The sequence below is a fragment of the Rhinolophus ferrumequinum genome, chromosome 16 (genome assembly GCF_004115265.2).
Source record: "Rhinolophus ferrumequinum isolate MPI-CBG mRhiFer1 chromosome 16, mRhiFer1_v1.p, whole genome shotgun sequence".
Classification (NCBI taxonomy): domain Eukaryota; kingdom Metazoa; phylum Chordata; class Mammalia; order Chiroptera; family Rhinolophidae; genus Rhinolophus; species Rhinolophus ferrumequinum.
In genome coordinates, this window is record NC_046299.1 from 51390040 (window position 1) to 51404674 (window position 14635).

Genomic DNA, 14635 nt, shown 5'->3' on the forward strand with positions numbered 1-14635 from the left:
ACGCTAGAGAATGTAGATGGGACATCTGTCCTTGGCAATACTCCTTGCCTTCAAAATCAAAAGGGAAAAAATAAGGTATATCTCCAGTTTTTCCTAACTTCAGTCCATAGCTCACTCTGCACGTTCTGCTGTCTGAGCTGTGAATCAGCCATAGTTCTCCATGATCTCATGTTCCCCTAACCTCATCTCTTTCCTTATTCTCTCTCCTTTGCTTCCTGCAGATGAGAACTAGTAAAAAAGAGGAGCGGGCATTGCCGCCTTACTGCTTCTCTGTTTTCAGAGGGGAAAAGTTGTCTATCATTTAGTAAATAAGTGTTACTGAACTTTCTTTTGTACAAGTGTCATTGAGAACTACTACTTTTTTTGGAAAAATGTGGTCAGTTGAGTTTTTCAGAACAAGGCTTTTTGCACTTGGGGGTTTGAACAAGGGAAATGAAATGAATCTGGCTCCCACTGTGAACAGTCTTGTAGCTGGCTCAGTTTGATGCTGTTCTGGAAGGAATCAGACTGTTAGGAGACCGCAAAACGATCAGGATAAAAGAAATAAAATTAGTTCAGCCCAAAGAAGCTCAAGTGCATAATGACATCAGAATGAGCAAGATATTTTTGTTTTCATTTCATTTTGCTTTTGTTTTACATTTACCTGGTTCAAAACTCGAGAGGCTGTAAGAAGATATACACGGCAAATCTCACTCTCAACCCCACCCACCCCACTTCTTACCCCCTAAGAGTAATCATTTTTATTAGTTGTAAGAATATTTAGGAAAAATAAATTTTTACCTTGAAAATGCAAATTGGTAACTAGGGTTTTGGTTATTTTTCAGTTCAGTAGCATTAAGCATCTTTCATTGCTGAACTGGAAGCAGTGATTTAATCAGACCATCCATCTGTCTATGACCCCTGAATTCCCATTCTGTTGAATAAATATGGTATTTTTTACCTCCTCTTGCCCCTACCAATAAAAAATTAACTTTGTCTTACCGTACTTGTTTCATGCTTCCCCACTGGTGCAGTTTTCTCCTGGAAAGTGATGGTTCTTCTAGAAAAGTGGGGGAAGAAAGTAAGTGGAAAAAATTCTTGGTAAAAGTACGTCTTGCTGATTAAGATTTTAAAGGGACAATGCAATAGCTGATTGTTTTACCTCTATACCTACATTCAAATTGCAGATTTACAAACTTAAAAGTACTTCTACTCTAAACACTTCGTTTTGTTTTGAAAGTCAAGATTTCCCCTTCCTTAAACCAACAGTCATCGTATAAGTGATCAAAACATTATCTTAGCATTTTTCCTGGGGAATACAGTGCGAAACTACCAAGTTTGTGAATTAAACACAATTCTCGTTCTACCCCTTGTTCATTTAGCAATCTGTTGATTTTTTTTGTATTTATATTACTTGTATTTTGATGCATGCTGAGAAGTAAGAGGAAGTGAGAAAAAAGGTTAAAAGCCTTTGATGGCTAAAAAATTTTGTTTCCACATAGATGCTCCTATAACTGTGCTTTGAGTCATTAGATGCTGTTATTCAGAATTAGTTCCTGTGGTGAGTCTCCTCCCTCTGGGGGCCGAGGTTGGTGATGGTTAAATGCAGTGACTGCCTCATCCATGTCTTACTCAGATTACTCTGCTTTGCCAAAGAAGGAAATATTGGTTAGAACGTGCAGTCCTGTAATACTTGCCTTCCTACAGACCATTGGGATTTAAACGTTGACTTTTATTTCATTTTTGAAAAATGAACTTGTACGTGAGCTTTTTATGAGTCTTCTAGTGTTTTATTTTAGCAGCTAATAAAACGAAAGAGCTATCTCTTGGAGTTTGAGAGAAATAGTTAATTCAGGTATTTATGGTGTTCTATCCCCACCCCCCACCCCCCCAAACAGGAGCAAAGCCCAAAAATTTAAAGGAGTTGATGATTCCCTTCTGGTCCAAGTGATCTTCTAGTTGGTACGTCTGACTGTACACGTTTAGGTGGCACAGAATTTTAGAGCTGGGAAAGTATTCTTGGAGCTGAGGGACTGAAACCCAGGAGCGTAACTGGCTTGAATTCTAGGAGCTGGATGACTTTCCGTCATTGCTTAAATGTAGTTTGTGAGATTTTGTTCTACTGCCCAGTCTGTTCTTCTCAGAAACATCTTTGTTTGGAACATTGATTTGGGGGGTGGCGATGTGGTCAGGGATGGAAACGAGTAGGAAGGATAGGGAAGGGACTTGTTAGGGGCAAAGGGAGAATAGGCTGGACAGTGGAAGAGGGGATTCTTAGTCCCATATTTACAATTTTTAAGAGCCTGGGACTGTAAGACCTGTTTTCTCACCACAGTTCCTCTTGACTGTATATGAGGAACTCAGTGATTTTTAGTATTATTCTGAGTTCCTTAGGTCTACCTTTATATTAAAATTCAGGAGTGTTTCAGTTCCTGGGAACGCATATAGAAAGGAGTTCTTTTAGATTGTCCTTCCACCTTTTGATATGGGGCGTAGAGTACCAAGGAACAGTGATTTTTTTCATTTAAAACATGAATTCAGAAGAGTTCTACCGTAAAAGGGACTGTAGTGGGAGGGGGACCAGATCCCTGCCAGCTGTCTCCAAAGTTGCATGACTAGATCATGTCTTTTTTTACACCCACTCTTTATAAAAAATAACCAAAAAACCCAGAGAAGAGATTGGTGGAGACTTTCCTCTTTCCCAAATTTGCGATTTTACAGAAGCATGTACTCACATGAAGGTGCAATTTTTTCTCTTCTGTTTCATACCTAGATTATACTCTGCGTACTTAGATTTACATGACAAGGTTTAACTAAAAGCTTTGTGGTACATAGTATGGTTTTGACACAAGGATTCTGATTATTTGCACCCTTTATAAAATATATCTCAAAAGTGACTTTCAATCCTAGTTGTTCAGTGAATTTGTTTTATATCACATTCAGTGTTTATACTTAGTTGCTTATGACAGAATTCTGTCAATCCCATAAGAAATACTGCCCTTCAAAGGAAATATATATGAGGAGACCAGAATATTTGTTCCCATTGACCTTTTTGTTTTTACTAGATATGACATTAAATGTGTTTCAGTGATTATTTAAAACTTTATCTATTCCAGAAAAAGTTAAGGTGGCCCTTTTAGTGACTATTTGAAATCTCCAAAATTGTTTAAAATTCATATTATTAAAAAATTTGGTAACGAATTGAAATTTCCAGTTTAAAAACACAGCTTTGGTCTAAGTTTGCCATTGGTTCTTCTTAGGGGAAAATGAACATCTCTTAATTTTGACTTGTTGATATCATATCTCCCATTTAGGAGTAAATTAGTCACTTCTTGAGAATTAGATTCTTTCGTTGAAGTGTCAGTGGCCACTCGTGCTTTATTAGGGAGGGAAAAAGAAGCAATGTTTTTTGAGGACACTGAATAGAACAAAGCCAGTTTTTCCATTGTATTTGAAAAAATTGGGGGGCAATGGATAATAAAAGCAGTCATTTTAGTTAGTGAGGGTTATGAATTTGATTCTAGAACTTATTTTTTGGGCAGTATTAACCAAAGCCAAAATCAACAAGGCAAAGATTTGCTGACTGTTATAGAAGGTTAGTTGATTCTTTGCAACTCTCTTTGGGGAAAGAAAAAGTCTTGCGTTTCGTCTAATATAAAATGAGGTTTGATGTCAACAAACATGCGATCAAATTGGGTTTCTAGGAAAAAGCCTCTCCCAGTCTCTTAATTTGTAAAATTAAATTACATTTAAGTTTGAGTTTCAGTGATGTAATAATAGGAGAAAAAAAATGCCTAAAACAGAACCTAACATGTAGGAAATGTACAAAGTTAGTTTCCTAACTAGTTGCCTTTAATGCTACAGTAGGCATTGAAAGTTTTTCTGATCTTTGTTTCCCCTTGAATTTTGATTTTTAAAATGTAATAAATAGTATTTTTCACTGAAATATAAGAGTGTTAGAGAAATGGCTATTAATAGATTTTAAATTCAGTATTTTTACATGGGTATAATGTCTTTTCTTCAAAGAGTGCACATATTTCCTAGGTGAGAGCTTGTGTTAGACCCTAAAGCCTGTCCAACTCGCAGAGGTTAGGAGTTGCCTGAACTCTCTTTGAAAAGATACTGATTTGGGCCTTGCTCATTTGGAATTAAGTTAAAGTGACTTTTGTGTTACTTTTGAAGGCAGGGCTGGCTGTACAGATTAATGTAGAACAAGATAGAGGAGGAGCAGATATTTAAACCATTTCAGAATCAAAGCATGTAAAAAATGTCACTTGTCTAGTTATACTAATTACAAATGAATTTTTGAAATAGATCCTCTTACCACTCTGCCTTTTATTGATAGATAGCTACCATAATTCCATATAACTTGATAATAAAAATATTTTACTTCCTTTTTTTTCAGTAATTTAGTTCACTCTCTTTAGTTGCTCTGGCTGAGAATTTGCTCTTTAGACTCTTAGATAGCCAAAGCTTCAACAGGAAAATAATCTGTATCTGTTTAGATGGAGAAGGAAGGAATCCAGAGCTGAGTCCTGTAATTTGAATAGGTATTTCGGAAAAGCTGGGATCAGGCTGCCTAACTCTTGAGTGCTCCCAGCGCTTATTTCTCCTAGTGCTTTGCTGGGACATGTTCAAATCAGAAGGGGGAAGGGGAGGGTGTTCCTGCTGCCCCCGTGTGGAACACTGTTGGTACAACACCTGTAAGAACCGAAGTTTTGCGGACTGCAAATTGAAAAAAATTAGGGATTTAGGGCATTGCCTAGAATTTCAGGTTAACTCAGTGCTTTCGTGGATGGACTCTGTAAGAGGCATTTCCCTAGAGCAAAAGGGAGGTAGACTGTCTTTTAAGGTGTTAGATACAGACTTGAGAGATGGCCAGTGTGTCAATTGTGAGGATGGGTACATGGGTATTAGTTACATTGTTCTCTGCGTTTTTTCTATATTTCCAAAACTTTATTAAAATATATGTATTTTTTAAAGTGATTAGTCTGTTGTTTCAGCTTCTCATGCTATATATCCTGGGAGATTTTTATGCTACTTTTATGTTAGTCATTATGAGTCCTGATATTAAAGAGTAAATTGAGACCCACTTATTTTATCCTGCCTCTTCTTATAGATTAGGGATGGTAAGGGAAATAAGGATGAGGAGTGGCAGGGAAGGCAAAAAAAAATACTTCTTTCTTGTATTACAGTTAGTGGTTTATTTATGGAATTAGAACTAAATTGCTAGATTCACATTTTCATTTTTTCCAACCAGTAATTCCAAGGTTTTCAGATTAATATAGTGAATCATCATCGTGTGTGTGTGTGTGTGTGTGTGTGTGTGTGTGTATTTCAAAATAAGATGTAAAAGAACCATGATTTGTGGCACCACATGCTAATGAGGCTTCCTTGAAGCTGGGAGGGCTTTGGCAGGGCTGCAGTAGATGAATGTTGACTAGTGGAAAGGCTGATAATGAGGCATGTGACAACAGGGCTTTTTCCTGCTGAAGACATTAAACATCTTTTGGCTTGAGCGATTTTACCAGTTTTCATGGGTTAGCATTAGGGAGATTAGGAAACAGAATAGAATTAACTGAAGATTTGCATGCAAGATGCTGCATTTTGATAGAAATGAGCGTCTGGTGTGATGAGAATATTTTTAAGGCTTTGTAGGACTACCATAGCTATTGTATGTAAGTGCTGTCACTTCTTCTCTGTCTTACTTTGTATCATGGTATCGCAATTTTTGCAAAGAAAATAATTGTGGAATTTCTCTTCAAAAGGACACTGAAGCCATGAAGAGAGCACTGGCCTCCATAGACTCCAAACTGAACCAGGCCAAAGGTTGGCTCCGTGATCCCAGTGCGCCCCCAGGTAACCCCCTGGTTCTACTTTTCTGATAAACACAACATAAACCTAAAACCAAGCAAACAGAAGAAGGAAATCTTCCTAGAATCTCATAATCCTGCGATAACTACTGCAACATTTAGAGCCATAGACCCTTTCATTGGTTTTGACTAATGGAAGTGTTACTGGGCCTTCAAAGAATGAAGGCCATAGACTAATCACCTCTTATCGTGGAGGAATAAACCAAGCTGAACTGGGTATTCTTTGCCAAATTACTGGTTCACCTCTGCCCTGAATCAGAAAGGTAATTATTTTGAATAAAAACTCTACTCTTTTCATTCCCATTAGGCATATTTCCATTTATGTCAACAAAATACTTGATCAGATTAAATGATGATGACAAGAAGAATTGGAAAACAAAGTTAGCTTATATAGAGATAAGACCCAAATAGGTTAGTGAGCTAGACTTTATGGATTTTCTAATCGAATGGTTATTCAGTTTTAGATTAACACTTGAATGAATGTGAAAAGCCTAACAGAGGTTAGAGGTGCTAAGTACTATTCAATTGTTAGAACCTATTTTCATCATCCATATTCTTTTTTTTTTTTTTTTAAATTTATTGGGGTGACAATTGTTAGTAAAATTACATAGATTTCAGGTGTGCGATTCTGTATCACATTATCTATAAATTACATTGTGTGTTCACCACCCAGAGTCAGTTCTCCTTCCATCACCGTATATTTGATCCCCCTTACCCTCATCTCCCACCCCCCAACCCCCTTAGCCTCTGGTAACCACTAAATTACGTTCCCCAGATTAATTTTCAAACCCCGTGGCCATCCTGTGCATCATCCATATTCTTAACCACAGCTGCTTATTGTCTCCAGGTGGCTGTAGTTCCAAGTAGCTTTCCCTTTTTTAGCAATATTTGTGGTTGAAACCTCACCCTAAGGTTGTCAGGGCTCTGCTTGGCTGTTAGCTATCTGATGTATTGCTTTCTATTCACTAGTCTTGTTTGAAATCATCAGTTCCTTCGTGAATGAAATGACTTGTAAAGCATCCTCTCTAAATAATTCACAGGTTAACAATGTCGATCGATATTGAATATCTTTTCATTTTAGGGGATGCTGGTGAGCAGGCCATCAGGCAGATCTTAGATGAAGCTGGAAAAGTTGGTGAACTCTGTGCAGGCAAAGAACGCAGGGAGATCCTTGGAACCTGCAAAGTGCTAGGACAGATGACCGATCAAGTGGCTGATCACCGAGCCAGGTAATATCCTCTGCTCTTGCCAGAGCAGTAGCGGGTGGCACATAGGCCCTTTCCCCTGACAGAGGGATTCAGAAAGCAAGTCTACTGATTTTGCAGTGTTCTCCTTGGCTACTAGGTAACATAGATATTATACTCTATTAATTCTTTTGAGCTTGAAGTGAACTTGCTTTTTGCTGAACTTTTAAAATGTGCAGATGCCTTGTAATAAAATTGAAATTGAACTAGAAATCTGATATCTAATCTTGGTCTCTAGCCGTGAGCTCATGAAAAATAAGGGGCAGTGGTCAAGTCTGGCATGGGTAGATATCTCTTATGAGGGACTGGTAGAAAGAAAAATAAAGAGTGAAAACATGGGAATTATTTTCCATGTCATTTGCAAAATCAGGTTAAATAGGTTATTCTTAAAGTTGGTCATTTCTAGGCTCTTTTGAGTTCTATTTCATCATTCTTCATTTGGTTTCATATTTCTTTTACCTTTCTTTTATGTGCCTCAAGCTTTGGCTTTTAGAACTTTTTCCCCTTTAAACTAGACACATATAGTTTGCTATTAAGAAAACTCAGTATAATATAGGTTTCTTTGGAACTCATCCATAGAGTTAATGAAGTTCTAAAAGAGCTGAATTTTTATGAAATTTTATACTGTGGACATTGAGAAAAATTGAAGTATGATGAGACATGAGTGTAGAGGAAGTTTAATTTTGCTTCAAGAATGTCATGAAACATCTTGAGATAATTGGAATATACAGGATCTCCATTCAAACGGGCCTCAGAAACACTCCTTGCATGCTGCCCACCATGCATGACACCTGGTCTCAAAGGGATTCACATAACAGACTGAAGAGTACAGCTCTTAAAGGGGTACTTCTTAACCTTTTCAGAACGAAGATCATTTTTACAATCTGATGAAAGCCATTAATCTCTACCTAAAAAGATGCATCTGAACAATATTGCATATAATTTCCAGAGGTTTGTGGATTCACAGTAGCCCTGGAAGGTCCAGGGGCTTCCCGTTACGAGTCTCTACCTCGAAGTGGGGAAGGAACAGCATAAATAAAAGTTATCTCATTGAACTCAGTAAGCCTTTTTCTCCTGCTGTGAAGCAGTCTCCTTTGTCGTGAGCATGACAAGAACTTTACAGAAAGCACAAAAAGAAGTTCTGTTCCCATTCGGAGAAATGCCAGTGCAGTCTGACAAGATTCTTGGCTCTTCTAATTTCTCACCGCTGGCTCCTTTGTCTGTAGCCTTTTCACAGTGTGGTAGACAGTTTTCCCTTGGAATTCTCAAATACACACTTGTATGTGTTTAGAAAAAGATGCATTTGAGCACGAGAAGGAGGGAGTTTCTGTATGGGATCGTCCATTAATCTGTAAAGAGAAAAGGCTGGAACAGCACCGAGCATCTGTGGGCCTGCTTCCCGCTGGAATCTGCAGTATCCCTTCACAGTGAATGATTCGAAAGCTGTTATTCCTTCTTGAATATGCCCAGCTGGTTTAACATTTTAGTGGCAGAAACTCGGTAACAATTTCCTCATTGATGCTCTCTGATTCAGTCACCTACTAGGGTTTCTAGGTTGGAAGTATATATCCCCCCACCCCCGGGACTCAATAAACTTTTTATTTTTAATGAGAAAAACTATATAGCCCCAACATATTTTTACTTTCTCAAAGTTGGACTCTCATACCAAAAAGCTTTCTCATCATAAATTACTAGATTTGAAGGGGAAAAACAAATTAAATCATAAAACTATGTTTCCCCAAATCCTCCATCCCTCTGCCATGTGAAAAGGGGGGGAAGCCTCAAGTACAAGTAAAAGGTAGAAATACCTTTTATAAACCTGGAAATAAATACTGAGTTCCTTACCTAAGTATTGGTATAGATGAAACACAGAGATAAATTTAAAAAGAGGCTAGAAAAACAAATGACAGATCCATATTATAAGTAACATAACCAAAGTCGTTTTGGAGTTTATCCTAAAATCGGGAACTCTGATGAGGATGACCAGCCAGGCCATTCTACCAAATGATAAAGTTGCCACCCCTCCCTCTGGTTGAGTTTGCAAAATCTGAGCTGGTAAAACGATGGAAAATTTTACTTTGTTATGACTTGCAAAGTGTCCACAAAGGAAAAACAAGCTCATATTATTTTTTTGTAGTAGTAGCGTTACCATTTCTGAGAGAGGAATATAGTGAAATTAGTTCTTTAGGAACTTGATGAGAAACGATGGTTTCTTGTCACCATGTGCTTTTTTTTTTCTTTTTTCTCAGTACTACCATGTTTCCCCGAAAATAAGACCTAGCCGAAGCATCAGCTCTAATGCGTCTTTTGGGGCAAAAATTAATATAAGACCCGGTCTTATATTATATTATGTTATATAAGACCCAGTCTTGTTAGATAAAACCCGGTCTTATATTACAGTAAAATAAGACCGGGTCTTATATTAATTTTTGCTCCAAAAGACGCATTACAGCTGGTGGTCTGGCTAGGTCTTATTTTCAGGAAACACGGTAACTGGTTTTGATATTTATAGATTGCATAGGAGTGGAAGGTAGACATTTAAGGTTATCATTAGGTTCATTTTAATAGTAATAATTCAATAATAATAATAGTAATCTGTATCACAGTATATACTGTGTTTCCCCGAAAATAAGACCTATCCTGAAAATAAGCCCCTGTTAAGATCGTCAGCCAGGCAGACGCATTTAGTATGTTGTGACAATGTCCCAGAAGAAGATGACATGACTATATTTGAATAAATGTGGATTGTTGTGAATGAAAAAATAAGACATCCCCTGAAAATATGCCCTAATGCATCTTTTGGAGCAAAAATTAATATAAGACCTGGTCTTATTTTTGGGGAAACATGTTATGTGTATTGCTTTATTGGCAGAGTATTTTCAAATATATCTTTTGCTTGAGGCCACTGTGTTTGATAAGTGAGGCAAGTATTGTTCGTTGCCTACCCACCCCCCATTTTATAAGTTAGAAAACTGAAGCCCTAGGAGGTAAAACCTGATAAACAAGGTTCCACAGGTACTATGAGCCAGGTTTTGAACCCAGATCTGGTTGGTCCCCGTGTGCTGTACTTTCATTTCAGCAACACAGCGCATACTGCCTCCTGAAACATTTTTAATGTATACTTGTCCGTAAATAAGACAATCTAATGGACTGTTTATTTCTAAAGCACCCGTTGCTATGGTAACACAACCCGCCATAGCAATAAGATCACAAGCACATTTTCCCCTGAAGTTTAGATTTGATTAGGTAATCACTACCAAGAGGAGAATCATTCTTATCAAAATATGTAGGCCTGGTCTTTAAAACGGTTATGCAGCTCCACGAAGCTGATGTGTATTTTCAAAAGCAAAGGAGAAAGCAGATGGTTTGGGGGTTTTATTTTGTTCTCTCTGTGTTTTCTTGTGCTCTCTCAGACTTACTGGAGAAAAGGAAAAAGACAAGCATGTTAAGAAAAATGACATATACTGTGCTTTTAGTATGATTTTGCTATTAAGCATTTGAGAGAGTGCAGTGACAGCATCTATCTGTTTTGAGTAGAGGACAAGGAGCCTCACCGGTAGCCATGCAGAAAGCCCAGCAGGTGTCTCAGGGCCTGGATGTGCTCACAGCCAAAGTGGAAAATGCAGCCCGCAAGTTGGAAGCCATGACAAACTCAAAGCAGAGTATTGCGAAGAAGATCGATGCTGCTCAGGTAGTACTGATGATTTTCAAGAGGGGTGGGACATAAAAGAGAAAGAAACGTTCCATAAATAGCCTGTATCCATCTATCTATCTCTGTCCATCTCTCTCCCCCGCCCTTCCTCTCTCTCCCTCCCCTCCTCTCATTTACTGTGGGTGGATAATGGGTGTTTCTAAGTGATGACTAATTCCCAGCAGTTACTAATGTTAACACTTCCACTGCCATCTATGATAGATAGTATTTATTTATATTTTGAAATAAGCATCTTAATTTTGAATACTTCGATTAGTTAAAAGTAAGCACTCAATACCAAGAGTATCCTAGTTCCTGATACAGATTACAGTATATTGAAACTGTTTTTCATCTCAGAATTCACAACTACATTTGGTCATAGCAGTGTTAAAGGGTTACAGTTTTCGAATAACTACTGTAAAATGATTTCATCTTACAAAGAAACACAAATGTTTGAGAAACTGAAGAATTCATAAGGTGTGATTAATTTAAAGATGAGATAAGGCTTGTGAAGCTTATTTTATTTCTACTGGGAAAGAAAAAGATTTTTTTTTAAAAGATAAGGGATTGATTTGATTTTACCTGAGCTAAGAACGTATGTAAAACTGTAATGTGTGCCTTGTGATTACTTTTGAACTATTTCTGATGGCATTGTTAACTTTGATATAATGTGATTCATGAGTAGATGACAGTGTGCTTCTTTTCCATTTCTGTGTGCAGAACTGGCTTGCAGATCCACATGGTGGACCAGAAGGAGAAGAACAGATTCGAGGGGCTTTGGCGGAAGCTCGGAAAATAGCAGAATTATGTGATGATCCTAAAGAGAGAGATGACATTCTACGTTCTCTTGGAGAAATATCTGCTCTGACTTCTAAATTAGGAGATTTACGAAGACAGTATGTATTTAATCACTTAAATTGCCCTTTAATCTTGTCTCTTTTGTCCGCTAAGCACATAGATAGTTGAATTCTGTAGGTTAAATGCATGTGCGATGCTCTTCCACTGTATTCTCATTGATTCTGTGTGACGTGGCTAAGTAAGATATTACTCTATTTTATCATTGACATAATTGGAGTTGAGTGATTCATTGCCTATCACATAGTTTTAAATTAATTTAGGATGGTAAGAACTGCTTTTTTTTAATTATTTTTTTTTTATTGGGGAAAGGGGAACAGGACTTTATTGGGGAACAGTGTGTACTTCTAGGTCTTTTTTTTTTTCCCCATGTCAAGTTGTTGTCCTTTCAATCTTAGTTGTGGAGGATGCTGTTCAGCTTCAAGTTGTTGTCCTTTCAGTCTTAGTTGTGGAGGGTGCAGCTCAGCTCCAGGTCTAGTTGCCGTTTCTAGTTGCAGGGGCGCAGCCCACCATCCCTTGTGGGATTCGAGGAATCGAACTGGCAACTTTGTGGTTGAGAGCCTGCGCTCCAACCAACTGAGCCACCTGGGAGGCAGCTCAGCACAAGGTGCCGTGTTCAATCTTAGTTGCAGGGGGCGGAGCCCACCATCCCTTGAGGGACTGGAAGTGTTGAACCCACAACCTTGTGGCTGAGAGCCCACTGGCCCATGTGGGAATTGAACCGGCAGCCTTCGGAGTTAGGAGCATGGAGCTTCAACCACCTGAGCCACCGGGCTGGCCCCAAGAACTGCTTTTTTAAGATCTGTAGTTTTCATTTCTAAGCTAGGACTTGTCTTGCTATATTGTGTTTATGATATATCTGTTTCCCAGGTGTATGAGGAAAGTAATATTTGTACATAGCCATGCAAAGTTTCCTGGGGTGAAGGGAGGACGGGGAGAGGTATATGAAGATACTTTCTTCCTTCCCCAGAAATATTATTTCGTGAGTAGCAGCTATAAGAGATCCTTAAATACAACGTCCTCAACCACAGCTTCTCTTAAAGGCTTTCCTGGCACCTACTTTGATTAAATAAAAAGAAGTGTTGCTCTTTTTCTTTTGATAGATATTTTTCTCTCTTAAAAAAACCAAAACAAATACAGAATTGTACACCTGAAATCTATGTAATTTCACTAACAATTGTCACCCCAATAAATGTAAAAAAAATAAATAAAAAAAAAACACACACAAACCCCCCCCCCCAAAACTGGCAGCATATGTTAAAAGGACATTAAGAAAGGGTACAGTGTCAAAAGTAAAAGCTGCTTCTTTCCTACCTTAGTCCTCCAGCTGCTTCTCTAGGGATACTAGCCACAGTTAAGTATCTTGTGAGATTCTGCTTTTCATTTAAGTTGTGTGTTTCGTTTCCTGTGCTTCCATGGGACAGCGCCTAACCTTTTTCCAGTGAACATACTTTAGAGTTCTTTCAAGTCTTATACCGAGTAAGAGGGCAGTATTGGCTAGGAAAGCAAACTCTTGCATCTAAAATCATGAAGTAGGAAATGAGTGGGGCATACTTTAGGCAGGAGGTTGTGGTGACAGAACTACTGAAGAAACAGCTAAAATTTGATTGTATTAGGTTGGTGCAAAGGTCATTGTGGTTTTTGCATTTTTTTCTTTTAAGCTTTTAAACTGCAGTTACTTTTGCACCAAGCTAATACATCAAACTTGGTCATTTGGGGGGTCTCTGAGGCCCAAATTTTGCCTTATTTAGGTTGGGAAGATGTATAATTTAACATTTGTAAAATAAAACGTCAGTATAGTTAGGTTTGTGTTCATTAATATTAACCCATTATTATGGTCTGTTTAACATTCGTTAGATTTTAAAATTCTCAAAACAGAGATTCTATATTCTTAGCATCCTAACACAGGTCCATATACATAGCAGACACTCATTAGTGTTTGTTAATGATGAAGAGAATTATTGGTAAAGGTGATAGTAGCAGAACTCCATGTGTGGTCAGTCATATCATTACTTATTACTATATCACATATATATGTACACATACATATATAAACATACACATACTCACATACAGCCATTTCCCGCTTAATGGTGGGGATATATGTTGAGAAATGCATTGTCAGGCGATTTGGTAGAGCCTATTTATTGCTCCTAAGCTACAAGCCTATATAGCATGTTACTGTGCAAAATAACATGAGATTAAATCAAGCCCAAGAGGAAATGATGCCATCAAGAGATGCAGTAAACAGGAGATGTATGAAGCTGCTGCTGGTGTAACAAAACATACTGTTTTGCAACAAATTATTTTATATATATATATATATATATATATATATATATATATATATATTTATTTATTTATTTATTTTTTAAATAACTACAACTAGTTCTACTCTAACTATTTCAACCACTACTGCACAAGAAATATGGCTACTTGGGCCCACCTAGTTGCTGAGGAAACTAGCGTGTTCAGAGGTGGCAGGCTGAGGGGTCAGCTGACCTCGGTCAGCTAACCTAGTGTGATTGAGCTCAGTTTACCAGATGGTTGAGATTGATTGAGCTAGGCTGCTCCAAACTAATTTTTAATGTCAGGTGGGAAAGCTAACCAAATTTAAATTACTCATTTCTTATTTAAGGGCCAAATGAATAAACTACTCTTCTTTCAAACCAAGTTAATAATAATCATTAGCAATTTGACATCCATTAGCATTTGTATCAGCATCTCCATGTAAATAGTGTCTGTGTGTTGTTTTCTCCGCAGGGGGAAAGGAGATTCCCCAGAGGCCCGAGCATTGGCCAAACAGGTGGCCACGGCCCTGCAGAATCTGCAGACCAAAACCAATAGGGCTGTAGCCAACAGCAGACCCGCCAAAGCCGCTGTCCACCTCGAAGGCAAGATTGAGCAAGCGCAGCGCTGGATAGATAACCCCACACTGGACGACCGAGGAGTCGGTAAGGGCGGGCAGCGGTGAACTTGACCCTCATTGAACT

The 14635-nt window shown here is 38.1% G+C and overlaps 1 protein-coding gene across 2 annotated transcripts in view; it reads left to right on the plus strand.

Annotated features, from left to right (window-relative positions):
- VCL (vinculin) overlaps positions 1–14635 on the plus strand; it is a 94200-nt gene that overhangs the window by 57031 nt on the left and 22534 nt on the right. For both annotated transcript variants that reach the window (XM_033131241.1, XM_033131240.1), the window contains exons 7-11: positions 5748–5838; positions 6934–7081; positions 10634–10787; positions 11508–11683; positions 14406–14596. In XM_033131241.1, the coding sequence (XP_032987132.1) occupies positions 5748–5838; positions 6934–7081; positions 10634–10787; positions 11508–11683; positions 14406–14596 (760 nt within the window). The remainder of the gene's footprint in view (positions 1–5747; positions 5839–6933; positions 7082–10633; positions 10788–11507; positions 11684–14405; positions 14597–14635) is intronic.